This window comes from Mirounga leonina, unplaced genomic scaffold (genome assembly GCF_011800145.1).
Source record: "Mirounga leonina isolate KUSES-001 unplaced genomic scaffold, KU_Mleo_1.0 Mir_199, whole genome shotgun sequence".
Classification (NCBI taxonomy): Eukaryota; Metazoa; Chordata; class Mammalia; order Carnivora; family Phocidae; genus Mirounga; species Mirounga leonina.
In genome coordinates this window covers 12780016-12792740 of record NW_023270498.1, presented here as the reverse complement: position 1 = coordinate 12792740, position 12725 = coordinate 12780016, and the positions used below count along the sequence as shown (strand labels likewise).

The following is a 12725-nucleotide window of genomic DNA, read 5'->3' as shown; positions in this document are numbered from 1 at the left end:
ATCTATCTATCTATCTATCTATCTATCTATCTATCTATCTATCTATCTATCTATCTATCTATCTATCTATCTAGTGGACTCCATGCCCTGAGCCTACTGAGATCAAGACCTGAGCTGAAATCAAGAGTCAGACACTTAACTAGCTGAGCCACCCAGGCACCCTGAGCATCTTTTAATGTGTCTGTTGGCCATTGTAGGTCTTCTTTGGAAAGATGTCTATTCATGTCTTCTTCCCATTTTTTAATTGGATTGTTTGTTTTTATGCTTTGAGTAGTATGAGTTCTTTATATATTTGGGATATTTGTTCCTTATCAGATATATGATTTGCAAATGTCTTCTCTCATTCAGTAGATTATCTTTTTGTTTTGTTGATGATTTTGTTCACTGTGCAGAGGCCTTTTAGTTACTCAGTTTAGTTTGTTTTTGCTTTTGTTGCCCTCACCTTTGGAGTGAGATCCAAAAAACCAGTGCTAAGATGGATGTCAAGGAACTTACTGCATGTTTTCTTTTGGGAGTTTTATGGTTTCTGGTCTTATGTTGAAGCCTTTAATCCATTTTGAGTTAATTCTTATATGTGGTGTAAGAAAGTGGTCCAGTTTCATTCTTTTGCCTGTAGCTATCCAGTTTTTCCATCATCATTTATTGAAGAGACTGTCCTTTCCCCATGGTATATTCTTGCCTCCTTTTTCATACATTGACAATATATGGTTGGGTTTATTTCTGGTCTCTTTATTCTGTTACACTGATTTATATGTCTGTTTTTATGCCAATACCATACTGTTTTGATTACTATTGCTTTGCAGTATAGTTTGAAACCAGGGGCTTGATGCCTCCAGCTTTGTTCTTCTTTCTCAAGATTTCTTTGGCTATTTGGAGATATGGTTTCATTTAAATTTTAGGATTAATTTCTTTGGTTCTGTGGAAAATGCCATTAGATTTTATAGGGATTGCACTGAATCTGTATATTCCTTTGGGCAGTATGGACATTTTAACATATTAATTCTTCCAATCCAGGAGCACAGAATATCTTTCCACTTATTTGTGTTCTTCATTTTCTTCCATCAGTGCCTTATAGCTTTCAGAGTACAGGTCTTTTGCCTCCTTGATTAAATGTATTCCTAGATATTTTATTCTATTTAATGCAATTATAAATGGCATTTTTTCTTGATTTCTATTTCTGATAGTTCATTAGTAGTGTATAGAAATACAGATTTTTGTATATTAAATTTGTATCTGGCAACTTTACTGAATTCATTTATTAGCTGTAATAGTTTTTTGATGATGTCTGTAAGATTTTTTACATATAGTATCATGTAATTTGTAACTAGTGACAGTTTTAATTCTTCCTTTCCATTTTTGATGTCTTCTATTTCTTTTTCTTGCCCAATTTTTCTGGCTATGACTTTCAATACTATGTTGAATAAAAGTGAGAAGAGTGTGGGCATCCTTGTCTTGTTCCTGATCTTAGAGGAAAACTTTCTGCTTCTCACTGTTGAGTATGATTTTTTTGAAAAGATTTTATTTATTTATTTGAGAGAGAGAGAGACAGTGCGAGAGGGAACACAAGCAGGGGGAGTGGGAGAGGGAGAAGCAGGCTTCCCACTGAGCAGGAAGCCTGATGCGGGGCTCGATCCCAGGACCCTGGGATCATGACCTGAGCCAAGGCAGACGCTTAACAACTGAGCCACCCAGGCACCCCTCACCATTGATTATGATATTAACTGGGGTTTGTCATATATGGTCTGTATTAAATTGAGGTACATTTCCTCTATAGATACTTTGTTGAGATATTTTTTTAATCATAAATACATGTTGAATTTTGTCAAAATTTTTTTTTCTGTATATATTGAGCTAATCACGTAATTTTTTTTTTAATCTTTCATTTTGTTAATGTGGCTTATCAATGTTGATTGATTTGTGGATGTTGAAACATCCTTGCATCCCTGAAATAAATCCCACTTGATCTTGGTGTATGATCTTTTTTAATGCATTGTTGAATTTGGTTTGTTGAAGATTTTTGCATCTATTTTTCTCAAGGATATTGACCTGTAATTTTCTTTTTTTGTTTGGTGTCTTTGGTTTTGGCATCAGGGCCAAACTGGCCTTGTTAAAATGAGTTTGTAAGTGTTCCCCTTATTCAGTTTTTTGAAGAGTTAGAGAAGGATTGCTATTAATTATATGGCTAATTATGTTGGTATTCTTTATGTGTTTGGTAGAATTTATCAGTGAAGCCATCTTATCCTGGACTTTTGTTTGTTGGGAGGTTTTAATTACTGATTCAATCTCTTTACTCATTATGGGTCTGTTCAGATTTTCTGTTTCTTCATGATTCAGTCTTGGAAGATTGTATATTTCTAGTAATTTATCCATTTCTTTTAGGTTTTCCAATTTTTTTTTAAAAGATTTTATTTATTTATTTGAGAAAGAGAGAATGAGAGACAGAGAGCACGAGAGGGAAGAGGGTCAGAGGGAGAAGCAGACCCCCCGCTGAGCAGGGAGCCCGATGCGGGACTCGATCCCGGGACTCCAGGATCATGACCTGAGCTGAAGGCATTTGCTTAACCAGCTGAGCCACGAAGGCGCCCTAGGTTTTCCAATTTGTTGGTATATAATTGTTCATTGTAGTCTCTTATGACCCTTTATATTTCTCTGGTATAAGTTGCAACTCCTTTTTTCATTTCCTATAACACAGATCTAGTGGTGATGAACTTCCTTAGCTTATGTTTATCTGGGAAAATATTTGCCTTTTATTTTGAAGGACAGTTTTTTTTTTTTTTTAAGATTTTATTTATTTATCTGAGAGAGTGAGAATGAGAGAGAAAGAGAGCATGAGAGGAAGGTGGGCTCAGAGGGAGAAGCAGACTCCCCACCGAGCAGGGAGCCCAATGTGGGACTCAATCCTGGGACTCCAGGATCATGACCTGAGCTGAAGGCAGTTGCTTAACCAACTGAGCCACCCAGGCACCCTTGAAGGACAGTTTTGCTGGAAATCCTATTCTTGGTAGTCAGTTCTTTTATTTCAGCATTTTGAATATATCATCCCATCTCTTCTGGCCTGTAAGATTTCTGTTAAGAAATCTTGCTCATAGTCTTATGGGAGCCTCTTTGCGTGTGATGAGTTGCCTTTTTCTTTTTTCCTGCTTTCAACATTCTCTTTTTGTTTTTGACTTTTGACATTTTGATTATAATGTATTTTGGTGTGGACTTTTTTTTTTTTTTAAAGATTTTATTTATTTGACAAAGAGAGACACAGTAAGAGAGGGAACACAAGCAGGGGGAGTGGGAGAGGGAGAAGCAGGCCTCCTGTGGAGCAGGGAGCCCAACGCACGGCTCGATCCCAGGACCCTGGGACCACAACCCGAGCCGAAGGCAGACACCCAACAACTGAGCCACCCAGGTGCCCCGAGATTTCTTCTTCTTCTTCTTCTTCTTTTTTTAAAGATTCATTTATTTACTTGAGGGAGAGAGAGAGAGAGCACACAGAGAGGTGGGGGGAAGAGGGAGAAGCAGACTCCCCACTGATCAGGGAGCCTGATGTGGGGCTCGAGCCCAAGACCCTGGGATCATGACCTGAGCTGAAGGCAGACATTTAACTGACCGAGCCACCCAGGTGCCCCTTGGTGTTGACTGCTTTAGGTTTATTCTAGTTGGATTTCTGGGGAGGAGTGGTTTCTTGAATTTGGATATCCATTTCTTCCCCCAGATTTGGGAAGTTTTAGCCATTTTTTCCAATAACCCTTCTGATCCTCTATTCTCCTTCTTGGGATACTTATAATTGTATATTGGTCTGTATGATTGTGTCTCATAAGCTCCTTATGCTTTCTTCATCATTTTTTCTTTTTTTCTTCTGAATGAATAATTTAAAATGACCTATCTTTGAGTTCACTGATTCTTTCTTCAATCTGATCAAGTCTGCTGTTGTTCAGTTTGGTGACCAACAAACTCTTTGTTTTTCAGTTCAGTTATTGTATTTAGCTCCAAGGGTGGGAATGCAAGTTGGTACAGCCACTTTGGAAAACAGTATGGAGGTTCCTCAAAAAGTTAAAAATAGAGCTACCCTAGCAGTTGCACTCCTGGGTATTTACCCCAAAGATACAGATGTAGTGAAAAGAAGGGACATATGCACCCCAATGTTCATAGCAGCAATGTTCATGATAGCCACACTGTGGGAGGAACTGAGATGCCATTCAACAGATGAATGGATAAAGAAGATGTGGTCCATATATACAATGGAATAGTTTGGTTCTTTTTAATATTTTCTTTGTTTTTGATGTAGTCTCATTTTGTTCATGCATAATTTCCCTGAGCTCTTTGAGACATCTTTATGATGGCCATTTAGAATTCTTTTTTTTTTTTTTTGTTGGAGACAAGTTTAATATGGATGTTCAAGGCCTGGGCAGAGTGGGGAGTGCCCCGGAACTGGGCAGGCAGGCTAGGTGGGTGGGTCGTGGGCCCACGTCTGACCCCAGGAGGGGATGTCGGGTAGTGGGGGCTGGCCCAGGCATGCCAAGGGCAGTACCGGAAGGGTGACTTGAGGCAGGCAGACCCACCAGGGGACCTGTAGGCCAGCCCTTGAGAAGGTATCTAAGCCAGGTGGTGAGTGCCCAGGCCAGAGCCTAGCCCAGGGAGGCAGGGTTTGGGCTGGTTGGGGGCTCCCAGAACCTAGGGACTGGCATCACTAGGGGCCTCCCCGAGCTGCTGCTGGAACTCAAGGCGTGTCTGCCGGTTGGACTCAAGCAGCTCCTGGAGGCGGGCATGGAGGTGGTCGTTCTTCAACTCTAGGTGGTCTAGACAGGAGTTGATCTGGTCCAACATGGAGTTGATGGCAGCATATTCTGCTTCCCCGAAGCCGTCGTCCTCGCCTTCCGCGCCCGCCTCCACCCGCACGCCCAGGTCACCGTTGGGGCCCGACATTGCGGGCTCGGGCGCCGCGAAGGTGGCACGACGGTAGAACCCAGCGACCCTCGCGCCGACAGCCCTAGAATTCTTTATCAAGTAACTCAAACATACCCATTTCTTTAGGATCAGTTTCTGTAGATTAATTTTGTTTCTTGGATTGGATCAATATGTCCCTGTTTTTTCATGTACCTTGTAACTGACTTAGTGTTGGGATTCATGTACTTGAAAAAACATGGCCACCTTTCCAGTTTCTGTGAGGTGGCTTTGTACAGGGAAAGACTGTTACCAATTATCCTGGCTAGATATTCTAGGGGTTCTTCAAATCTTTTTGGTGGATGCATATTATCTGGACTGGTTTGTGTAAATTTACAATTAGAGAGATTTGCCAGTTTTGTTTTTCAGGAACTCATTATCTTTTGCTCCCTCTGGTGTCTGTCTGCATTACTGCAGATTCTGTGGAAGTGACACAAATTCCCAGCAACATTTTATCCTCATTCCATCTCCCCTCAGCATCCCCCTTGCCCCCCGTCCCTCAGCCCCAGCCCCAGATATCTAGTGTATGTTGTGTCAGATCAGTGCTCTTAGACTGGAGAGACAGAAACTAGTCCCTTGATCAGCCCCTGAGGTGCTAGAATATTGAATGCAAACTCCATTCATCTTTCCCTGCCTTTGAGTGAGAAGCCACTTCACTGTACAACACTGGGTCTGTTATACTGTGGTTCCTCTGAAATTGTAGCATGCCACCCAAGGCTCTTTTTCAGTCGGCAATCCTACGGCATCTAGAGTATGCTGTGTCCTTGTAAGTGTTCTGAGACCTGCACAACAGAAACTTGTCCCTTGGCAACCCCCTGAAAATACGGAAAATTATACACATTCTCCAACTCTTTCCCTCCCCAGGGAGAAGCCAGGTCTTGGGAGTTTTCTTTCACTTTTTCTACAGTGAACCGGCGGAGGGACTATGGTGAGAGAGAGTGTGCTAGTCCTCATCCTCACCTTTGTTCTCAGCGGCCCACAACCTAACATCTTTTCTTGTTAGCACTTAGATTCAGGCAAGACAAATCCAGTTCCTCAGGTAGCAAAGGGCTGCCTGAAAGTCTGCATATTGGCCATACCTTTTGTTTTTTTCTTTCCTTCCCCAAGGAAAAGTCAGCAGCTGGGGAGTTTTTGCTCAATAATGCCTCACTGAGCTGGGGTGGGGAGAGAATATGGCAAATGAGTGCCACAGATTTTCCTACTGACTTTGATGTGGTTCGTTTCATACTCACTTGGGGTGAACCAGGCTTTTAACCATTTTCTGAATTTCTCACAAGGGAAATTAATCTATGTTTTGTTATTACATCAGTGTTTCACGGGGGAAAGGGCCTGGGGCTTCCTATTCTGCCATTTTGCTGATGTCACCTCGTATCAGGTTCTCTCTTTAAGGGAGATCTTAGTGACTCATTTCCTTTGCTGCCATATTGCCACCACCGCCACCACCGCTGCTGTGACAATTCCTCCTCCTCCTCTTCTTCCAATCCTCCTTCTTCTTTTTCATATTAGTATTTTAGATTAACTCATATATTTTGTTTTTTTTGCACATTCCTTTTTGTATCTCATTCCTTCCAGATTCAATTTCTTCCTAAAGCATATTTTTTAGAAACCACTTCACTGAGGATCTGTTGTTGATAAACTCTCAGATTTTGCTAGTCTGGACACGAGTTTATTTCAAGATCATACTTTAAGAATATTTTAGTTAGGTATAAAACTCTTGTTTAGAGTTATATCTCAGTTTTCTCATCGGACTTTTATAATTGCTATTGAGGTTTCTGCTGTTGGTATAAATGACATGCTTTTACAGGTATTCTGCCCTTTCTATTTGGATGATTTTAACATGCCTACTTTGGCTTTGGTATTCTTTGGTTTTACTATGGTTTATCTAGTTGTCCATTTCTTTTTGTATGTCCTACTTGGGATTCATTGAGTTTATAGAATTAACTAATTCTGGATATTTATCAGGCATCATCTTTTATATACTATGTTTCCCCCATTCTCTATGTTCTCTCCATCTATAACTGTAATTGGATATTTTCATTTTAACCTCCTTGTCTCTTAGTATCACTTAAAAAAATTTTTTTTTAAATTTTTTTATTCTTATATTAATCCCCTTACATTACAACATTAGTTTTAGATGAAGTGTTCCATGATTCATTGTTTGTGCACAACACCCAGTGCTCCATGCAGAATGTGCCCTCCTAAATACCCACCACCAGGCTAACCCATCCTCACTTTAAAATTTTTGATTTCTGATTTATTCTTTCTGCTTAATTCTATCTAGCTTATTTTTCCCAATCTCTATTTCAAGCAAGAATTCTTATTTCAGCTTTTTAATATGTCTACTGAGTTTTAAATTTCAATTTTCCTTTTACAAATGATATTTTGTTCTTTCAAAAATGTACCTTTCTTAAGAATAGCTTATACTTTCCTCATTTGTTTGAATCTATACCACATTAAAAAAATCTTAACCATGCTTATTTTATATTATATTTCTAGGAATACTGTTTTTTGAAGATCTTGTGATTCTATTCTGCTTTTCATTGTTCCTTCCAACTCTGGCTCATGGTAGCTTATTTCTGTGTATACTGTATAATGTTGGATTATAGGCTCAAATACAACTGGACCAACTCAGTGAAAATCCCCTTCAATTTGGGTTGAGGGATTCCTTCTAAGTAGGATTTGTATTTGCTTCTTGCATAGTACCCAAAGGCAGGGGCCCATTTCTTGTTAATTTTTTGGCTTTTGCAATCCATGCTGTTACCGATAAATTTGAACCTTTTTAAGGAAAAGCCATGATTAGGATTATTCCGGGGAGTCTTTTTTTTCTCTCCCCTTTTCTTATGAATGGAACTTTCTCATTTACAACTTTACTGGTGGAATAGCTCTTTATGTGTCCCAGCTTTATGAGGGTGTTTCCTTGTTGCAGTTTCCCAACTTGTTCCTGTCCTGGTTTAGATGGTAATTAAGTAGTTGAGTTTTGATTACCACCTTGGAGGTGGGTCGGTGTTAGAAAGAGAATTCCTATAGAAGTTATGGTTGAATCTCTGTGAGTGAGTGAGGTCACAGAGCCGAAGGATAAGGAGGAGGAAGAGAGGTCAGCTGAGGAGAAAAGCTTAGGAAATCCCACAGAGTGGGAGGAGTTGGAGTTTGGAGGAAGTATGATTGTGTCATTTCTCCCTATGGTAAAATGGGAGGTTTGGGGACAAGGAGATAAAGAAAGGTGAGGACTTTGAGAAAAAATATTGTGATTAGGTTGTCATTTGAGAGTAGTTTTGCTGGTGTTCTGGGATGAGCGCAATCCCAGGGATGGAAGGAAGGAGTGAATAGTAGGAAAATGGAAGCATAGAGGGATTACTATCTGATAAGCAAAATAGTCTATTGTACAGAGTGTAGATAATTAAAAACTAAATTTTATTTTATTATTTATTTTAGTGAGGTATAATTAACATAGAATGTTGTATTAGTTTCAGGTGTAAAACATAATGATTCAACAATTCTATATATAACTCAGGGCTTACCACGATAGGTGTGGTCACCTGAATTTTAATTTTGTAACATTTAAATGGAGAGGTTCCTGAAGAATTTAAACTATTTGGTCTTTGCGAACGTCACTCTCTGCTCAGAACACCTGATTTACAAGATTTCAAGGTCATTTAAAAAAACCTGCCCTATCTAAATAATTAGCTGTCATATTAAAAAAAAACTGAGCTAATTAGGTGGAAAATATGGATTAAGGTAAAATACGTTATAGCATTTTTCTTTTGGCATTTAGCCAAAGCCTTTATTTAAGGACTTGTATAAAATTGCCAGCATAGTTTATGCGTTAGGGGATAATATTAAATCAGACTTTAAGTAAATCAGTTAATCTGTGAAACTTATCCTAAAGAAAACGAAAGATCACACTCTGTAGATTCTTCTGAATGACAGTAGGGTCTTTGCTTCTGTATAGATCTGATGAGTTCCCTGCCCCTTTTCAAATGCCCCATGTTTTTCACACATATTTGAGTGAAGAAATGAAAAAGTTTGTGTGTGTGTATGGTGCTGAGAGAGAAAAATAGAGAGAAGATTGTCATTAACACTTTATGGAATAGTGTTTTGTGGAGTTAGTTTGGGAAATACCAGTTAAAAATCTCTAGTAAAAAAAAAGTTTCAAATAAGTATAAGGACCTCCTATGTATCAGGTCCTGTGCTAGGCAAATAGACATTGAGCCCATAAGATGTAGACCCAGCCTTCTTGTTTGCTGCTCCCCAAAACTCTACTATGCAAGAGAACTCCAGTCATATATTGATCCTAAATTTCCACCTTATAGCACAGTTTAGGAAATCTATGATTGTCTTTTTTGGTTCTAACAACAGAAATGCAGCCAAACTAATTCTGAATTATAGAAATGAGATAGATAAGGGGGAGGTTATTGTAAGGCTCTAGAGATTTTGCAGAACCAAAAGCATAGTGTAGTTTCATGAGAATTAGGATACCATCAGACAGGGAGCAGTTGCTTGGTCCATATCTGTTTCTTTTGTGTGTAGTCTCGTCTTTTGTCTCAGTTGTGGTCTTTCTGAGGCTTTCTTACTTACTTATTTAAGCCTAATATGGCCATCTCAGCCCTACCTCCACATGACCTTTTAAATTCTCAAGTTGATGTAATTGATTCCTGTCCAGTGAATCTATTAGCTGGCTTGGGAATGGTATCCACACTATTCTAGTTAACCAGGGATGAGGAATGGTCAGCTACATGAAGTATGGAACTGCTTCTTCAAGCGGGGTTTGGGATGAAGTGAAAATTAAACATATTTAATGCAATTGAGATGAAGAATTGTAGTGTTTGAAGACACAGGGAATGGTAAATTATTTCAGCACATTCTGTTATTATGCATAAAAATTCTTATGCAGAATAAGTTTCCACCTTCATTTACAGAACGTGAATCCCAGAGGAACTAAAATATAACAGTTATTCAAATAGATAAACTCTGGGGGCACCTGGGTGGCTCAGTCATTAAGCGCGGCTCGGGTCGTGATCCCAGGGTCCTGGGATCGAGCCCCGCATCGGGCTCCCTGCTCAGCAGAAAGCCTGCTTCTCCCTCTCCCACTCCCCCTGCTTATGTTCCTGCTCTCGCTGTGTCTCTCTCTGTCAAATAAATAAAATCTTTAAAAACCCCCCACAAAACAAAGAAAATAGATAAACTCTAAAATAAAACAGAATCTCCTGCTACCTTTGACTTTTTAGCTAATATGACCTGTTAATGTTGGCAGGGATGCATGGAAGTACCAAATATCTTCTCTTTAAGTGCTTATGGAGACCAGAAAGGAATTATTGCTTTCTGCACCTTCTGACCTACTGGAAGGACGTATTGAAAGTTCTGTTCAGGTTGTTTGTAAGAATGCTGTGCTGTTAAGTTACTTTGGAAGGGACAGCCTCCCAGTTGGTCTAAATTTTGATGCAAAAGAACCTTGCAATAACACTCCCATGACCTCAGTCATGGTGTATGTGCCCATGTGAGTCCAGCTTCTTTGGGTCCCCAGTGATTGGAACAGGAAGGTGCAGAATAATATTCGGAGCGCATCTTGTTTCTTCTTGTGTGCGTATCTCATGAAATATGAATGGTTGAGGGACTTTTGAGATCTCTGTTCTCTATTAATTCAGCCTGACTTACCCTGTTGAACGAGAAGGCTCATTTCCCCGTTTCTTGGAGCCACACACGGAAGACTCTGCTGACCTTTCCATCGACAGATTCAGGCTTGACTCAGTATCCAGATGAATGAAGACTTGAGACAAGAAGCAGTTCATCCATGCTCAATTTTGACAGTTTTGCCTGTCTCTTAGTAGTTTCCCAGGGAAATAGTTTACTGAACATTTAGTCTTCAAAGATTCTGGCTTCTAAAATGGTTCTTCCTCACTCTACAGTGGCAATTCATCATCCTGGTGTCTACCTTAATCTCACGTACACGTTAGATTGCCTGGGTCAGGCTCTCAGTCCTGATCACCCAGAAAAGGAGTAAGTCCTTTAAGGGACTGGTCCAGACCCTGGAATATGGCAATCTCAGAAAAGTCTGAATTTGTAGCCTACCACCTTTTCTATCACTTTCCTTAATTAGAAATGCCTACAAATATTTAAGACAGAGCTTTCCCGTGCCCTTTTTCTGACCCTTGAGTTGACTTGTTTTAGATACTCGGTTATCCCATGAGGACTACATTTTACCTCTTCCTGTGAGTTAGCAGGACCTTTCTAAAGTGCTTATTCTCCACTGTGTAAACCGAGTAGCTTCCCATCATCTTTAGGCCAAGCCCAAAGATGTTTTGAGAATCTGTAGAGTTTGATTCCAAGCCTCTGTACAGGAACCCATTTTATATTGGGTGGAAAATAAATTTCAATTCCAGTTCATGTCCAATTACTTGGGAGTAGCTATCTGGAGGGTTTGCTGGAAAGAATACTAAGGATGATCCTATATGCTTCAAGATGGACTACCAGAGTTACATAACAACCTTTGCCATGGATACTGAATTGGGGTGATGATGATGGAATTGGTGGCTGGAGTAGTGGCAGTATGAATGGATCCTTGCCCAATGTGAGATCCTAGGAGATTTCTCCTCACATCCTATAGGATAGCAACTTCCTTGCCTCCAAACATCATAATGGGTTAAGAAACCCTTGGCTATGAGTATTAGGGAGATAAGGAAAGAGATCTTTCAGCCAACTAAATGGCCTCTGAAAAGGGACATTGTGCATGGGCTAAATTTTGACCATGGAAAGAAGGAGAAGTCCTTAATTAGGGGGACTAAGTCCCGCATTGTTCTGACTGTGGGACCTATATTCTCCAGCTCCCCTTAAACATAATCTTCACCTTTAAATTTTCTGCTTTTTCTCCATCTCTGAGCTCCTCACCTAGTTAACTGCCTGGTTCCTGTCCCTCTACCTTTTGCTTTGTTTTCACAATTTCTCCTGGGGGAATTTGGAGGAAAGTCTCCGAGCCTCCCTCCCATCACTGGAACCCTGTAGCCTCTGTCTGTACATCTCATTGGCCAACTACCTACTGTAGGACTTTCCAGAATTATTCTGTCAGAATTTCTCACTCTGTCCCTTACCTGTACCCCCATACGTATCTTACCAACTGCTTTTCTGAACCATGCTTATTCAGACTTTTCATACTCTGGGCTGAAATTCTGCTGTCACTGGACCTGTACACCACTGCCTCTTCAGGTCTAGTGGGCAGGTCTAATGTCAGGGCTTCGCCCTAATCCTGTTGCTACTGTGGATGCCCTATGTTTTGTCACTGAAAAATATTGAAATATGATGGAATTAAGCTATGTTTAGAGAACCTTACTGGCAAGCCACTCTACAATCCACATTAGAATATTCTCATTGTAACTATAGTCAATATACTTTTCTAGCTTGATTTTTTTTTGTTTGAAAGTGACATCTTGAATAAAGTTCTGGTCTATGAATGTTTTGAATTAGTCTGAGATCAGTGTAGGCTTGTTGTCAGAAATAATATTTTCATGGCTGGTACATAACTAGTATGGGACGGTGATTGCTGTAACATGTTTGAGATAAGACAAGGAGCACTCTAAAAATGCTTAACACGGGTGCCTGGGTGGCTCAGTCAGTTAAGCCTCCAACTCTTGATTTTGGCTCAGGTCATGATGTCAGGGTTGTGAGACTGAGCCCCACATTGGGCTCCATGCTGGGCGTGGAGCCTGCTTGAGATTCTCTTTCCCTCCCTCTCTGCCCCCACCCCTCCGCTCACTATCTCTAAAAAAAAAAAAAAAAAAAAAATATATATATATATATATATA

At 40.0% G+C, this 12725-nt stretch overlaps 2 protein-coding genes across 2 annotated transcripts in view; one reads left to right on the top strand and one right to left on the bottom strand.

The window, feature by feature from the left end:
* SUGCT (succinyl-CoA:glutarate-CoA transferase) overlaps positions 1-12725 on the top strand; it is a 780750-nt gene that overhangs the window by 287958 nt on the left and 480067 nt on the right. The window lies entirely within an intron of this gene.
* Positions 4335-5007, bottom strand: LOC118024550 (UPF0184 protein C9orf16). The gene has a single exon (XM_035026518.1). The coding sequence runs from the start codon at positions 4912-4914 to the stop codon at positions 4663-4665; it is 252 nt and encodes an 83-aa protein (XP_034882409.1). The 5' UTR covers positions 4915-5007; the 3' UTR covers positions 4335-4662.

Excerpts from the sequence above, each read along its gene's own strand:
- LOC118024550 (XM_035026518.1), bottom strand. The coding sequence starts at position 4,914 with ATGTCGGGCCCCAACGGTGACCTGGGCGTGCGGGTGGAGGCGGGCGCG.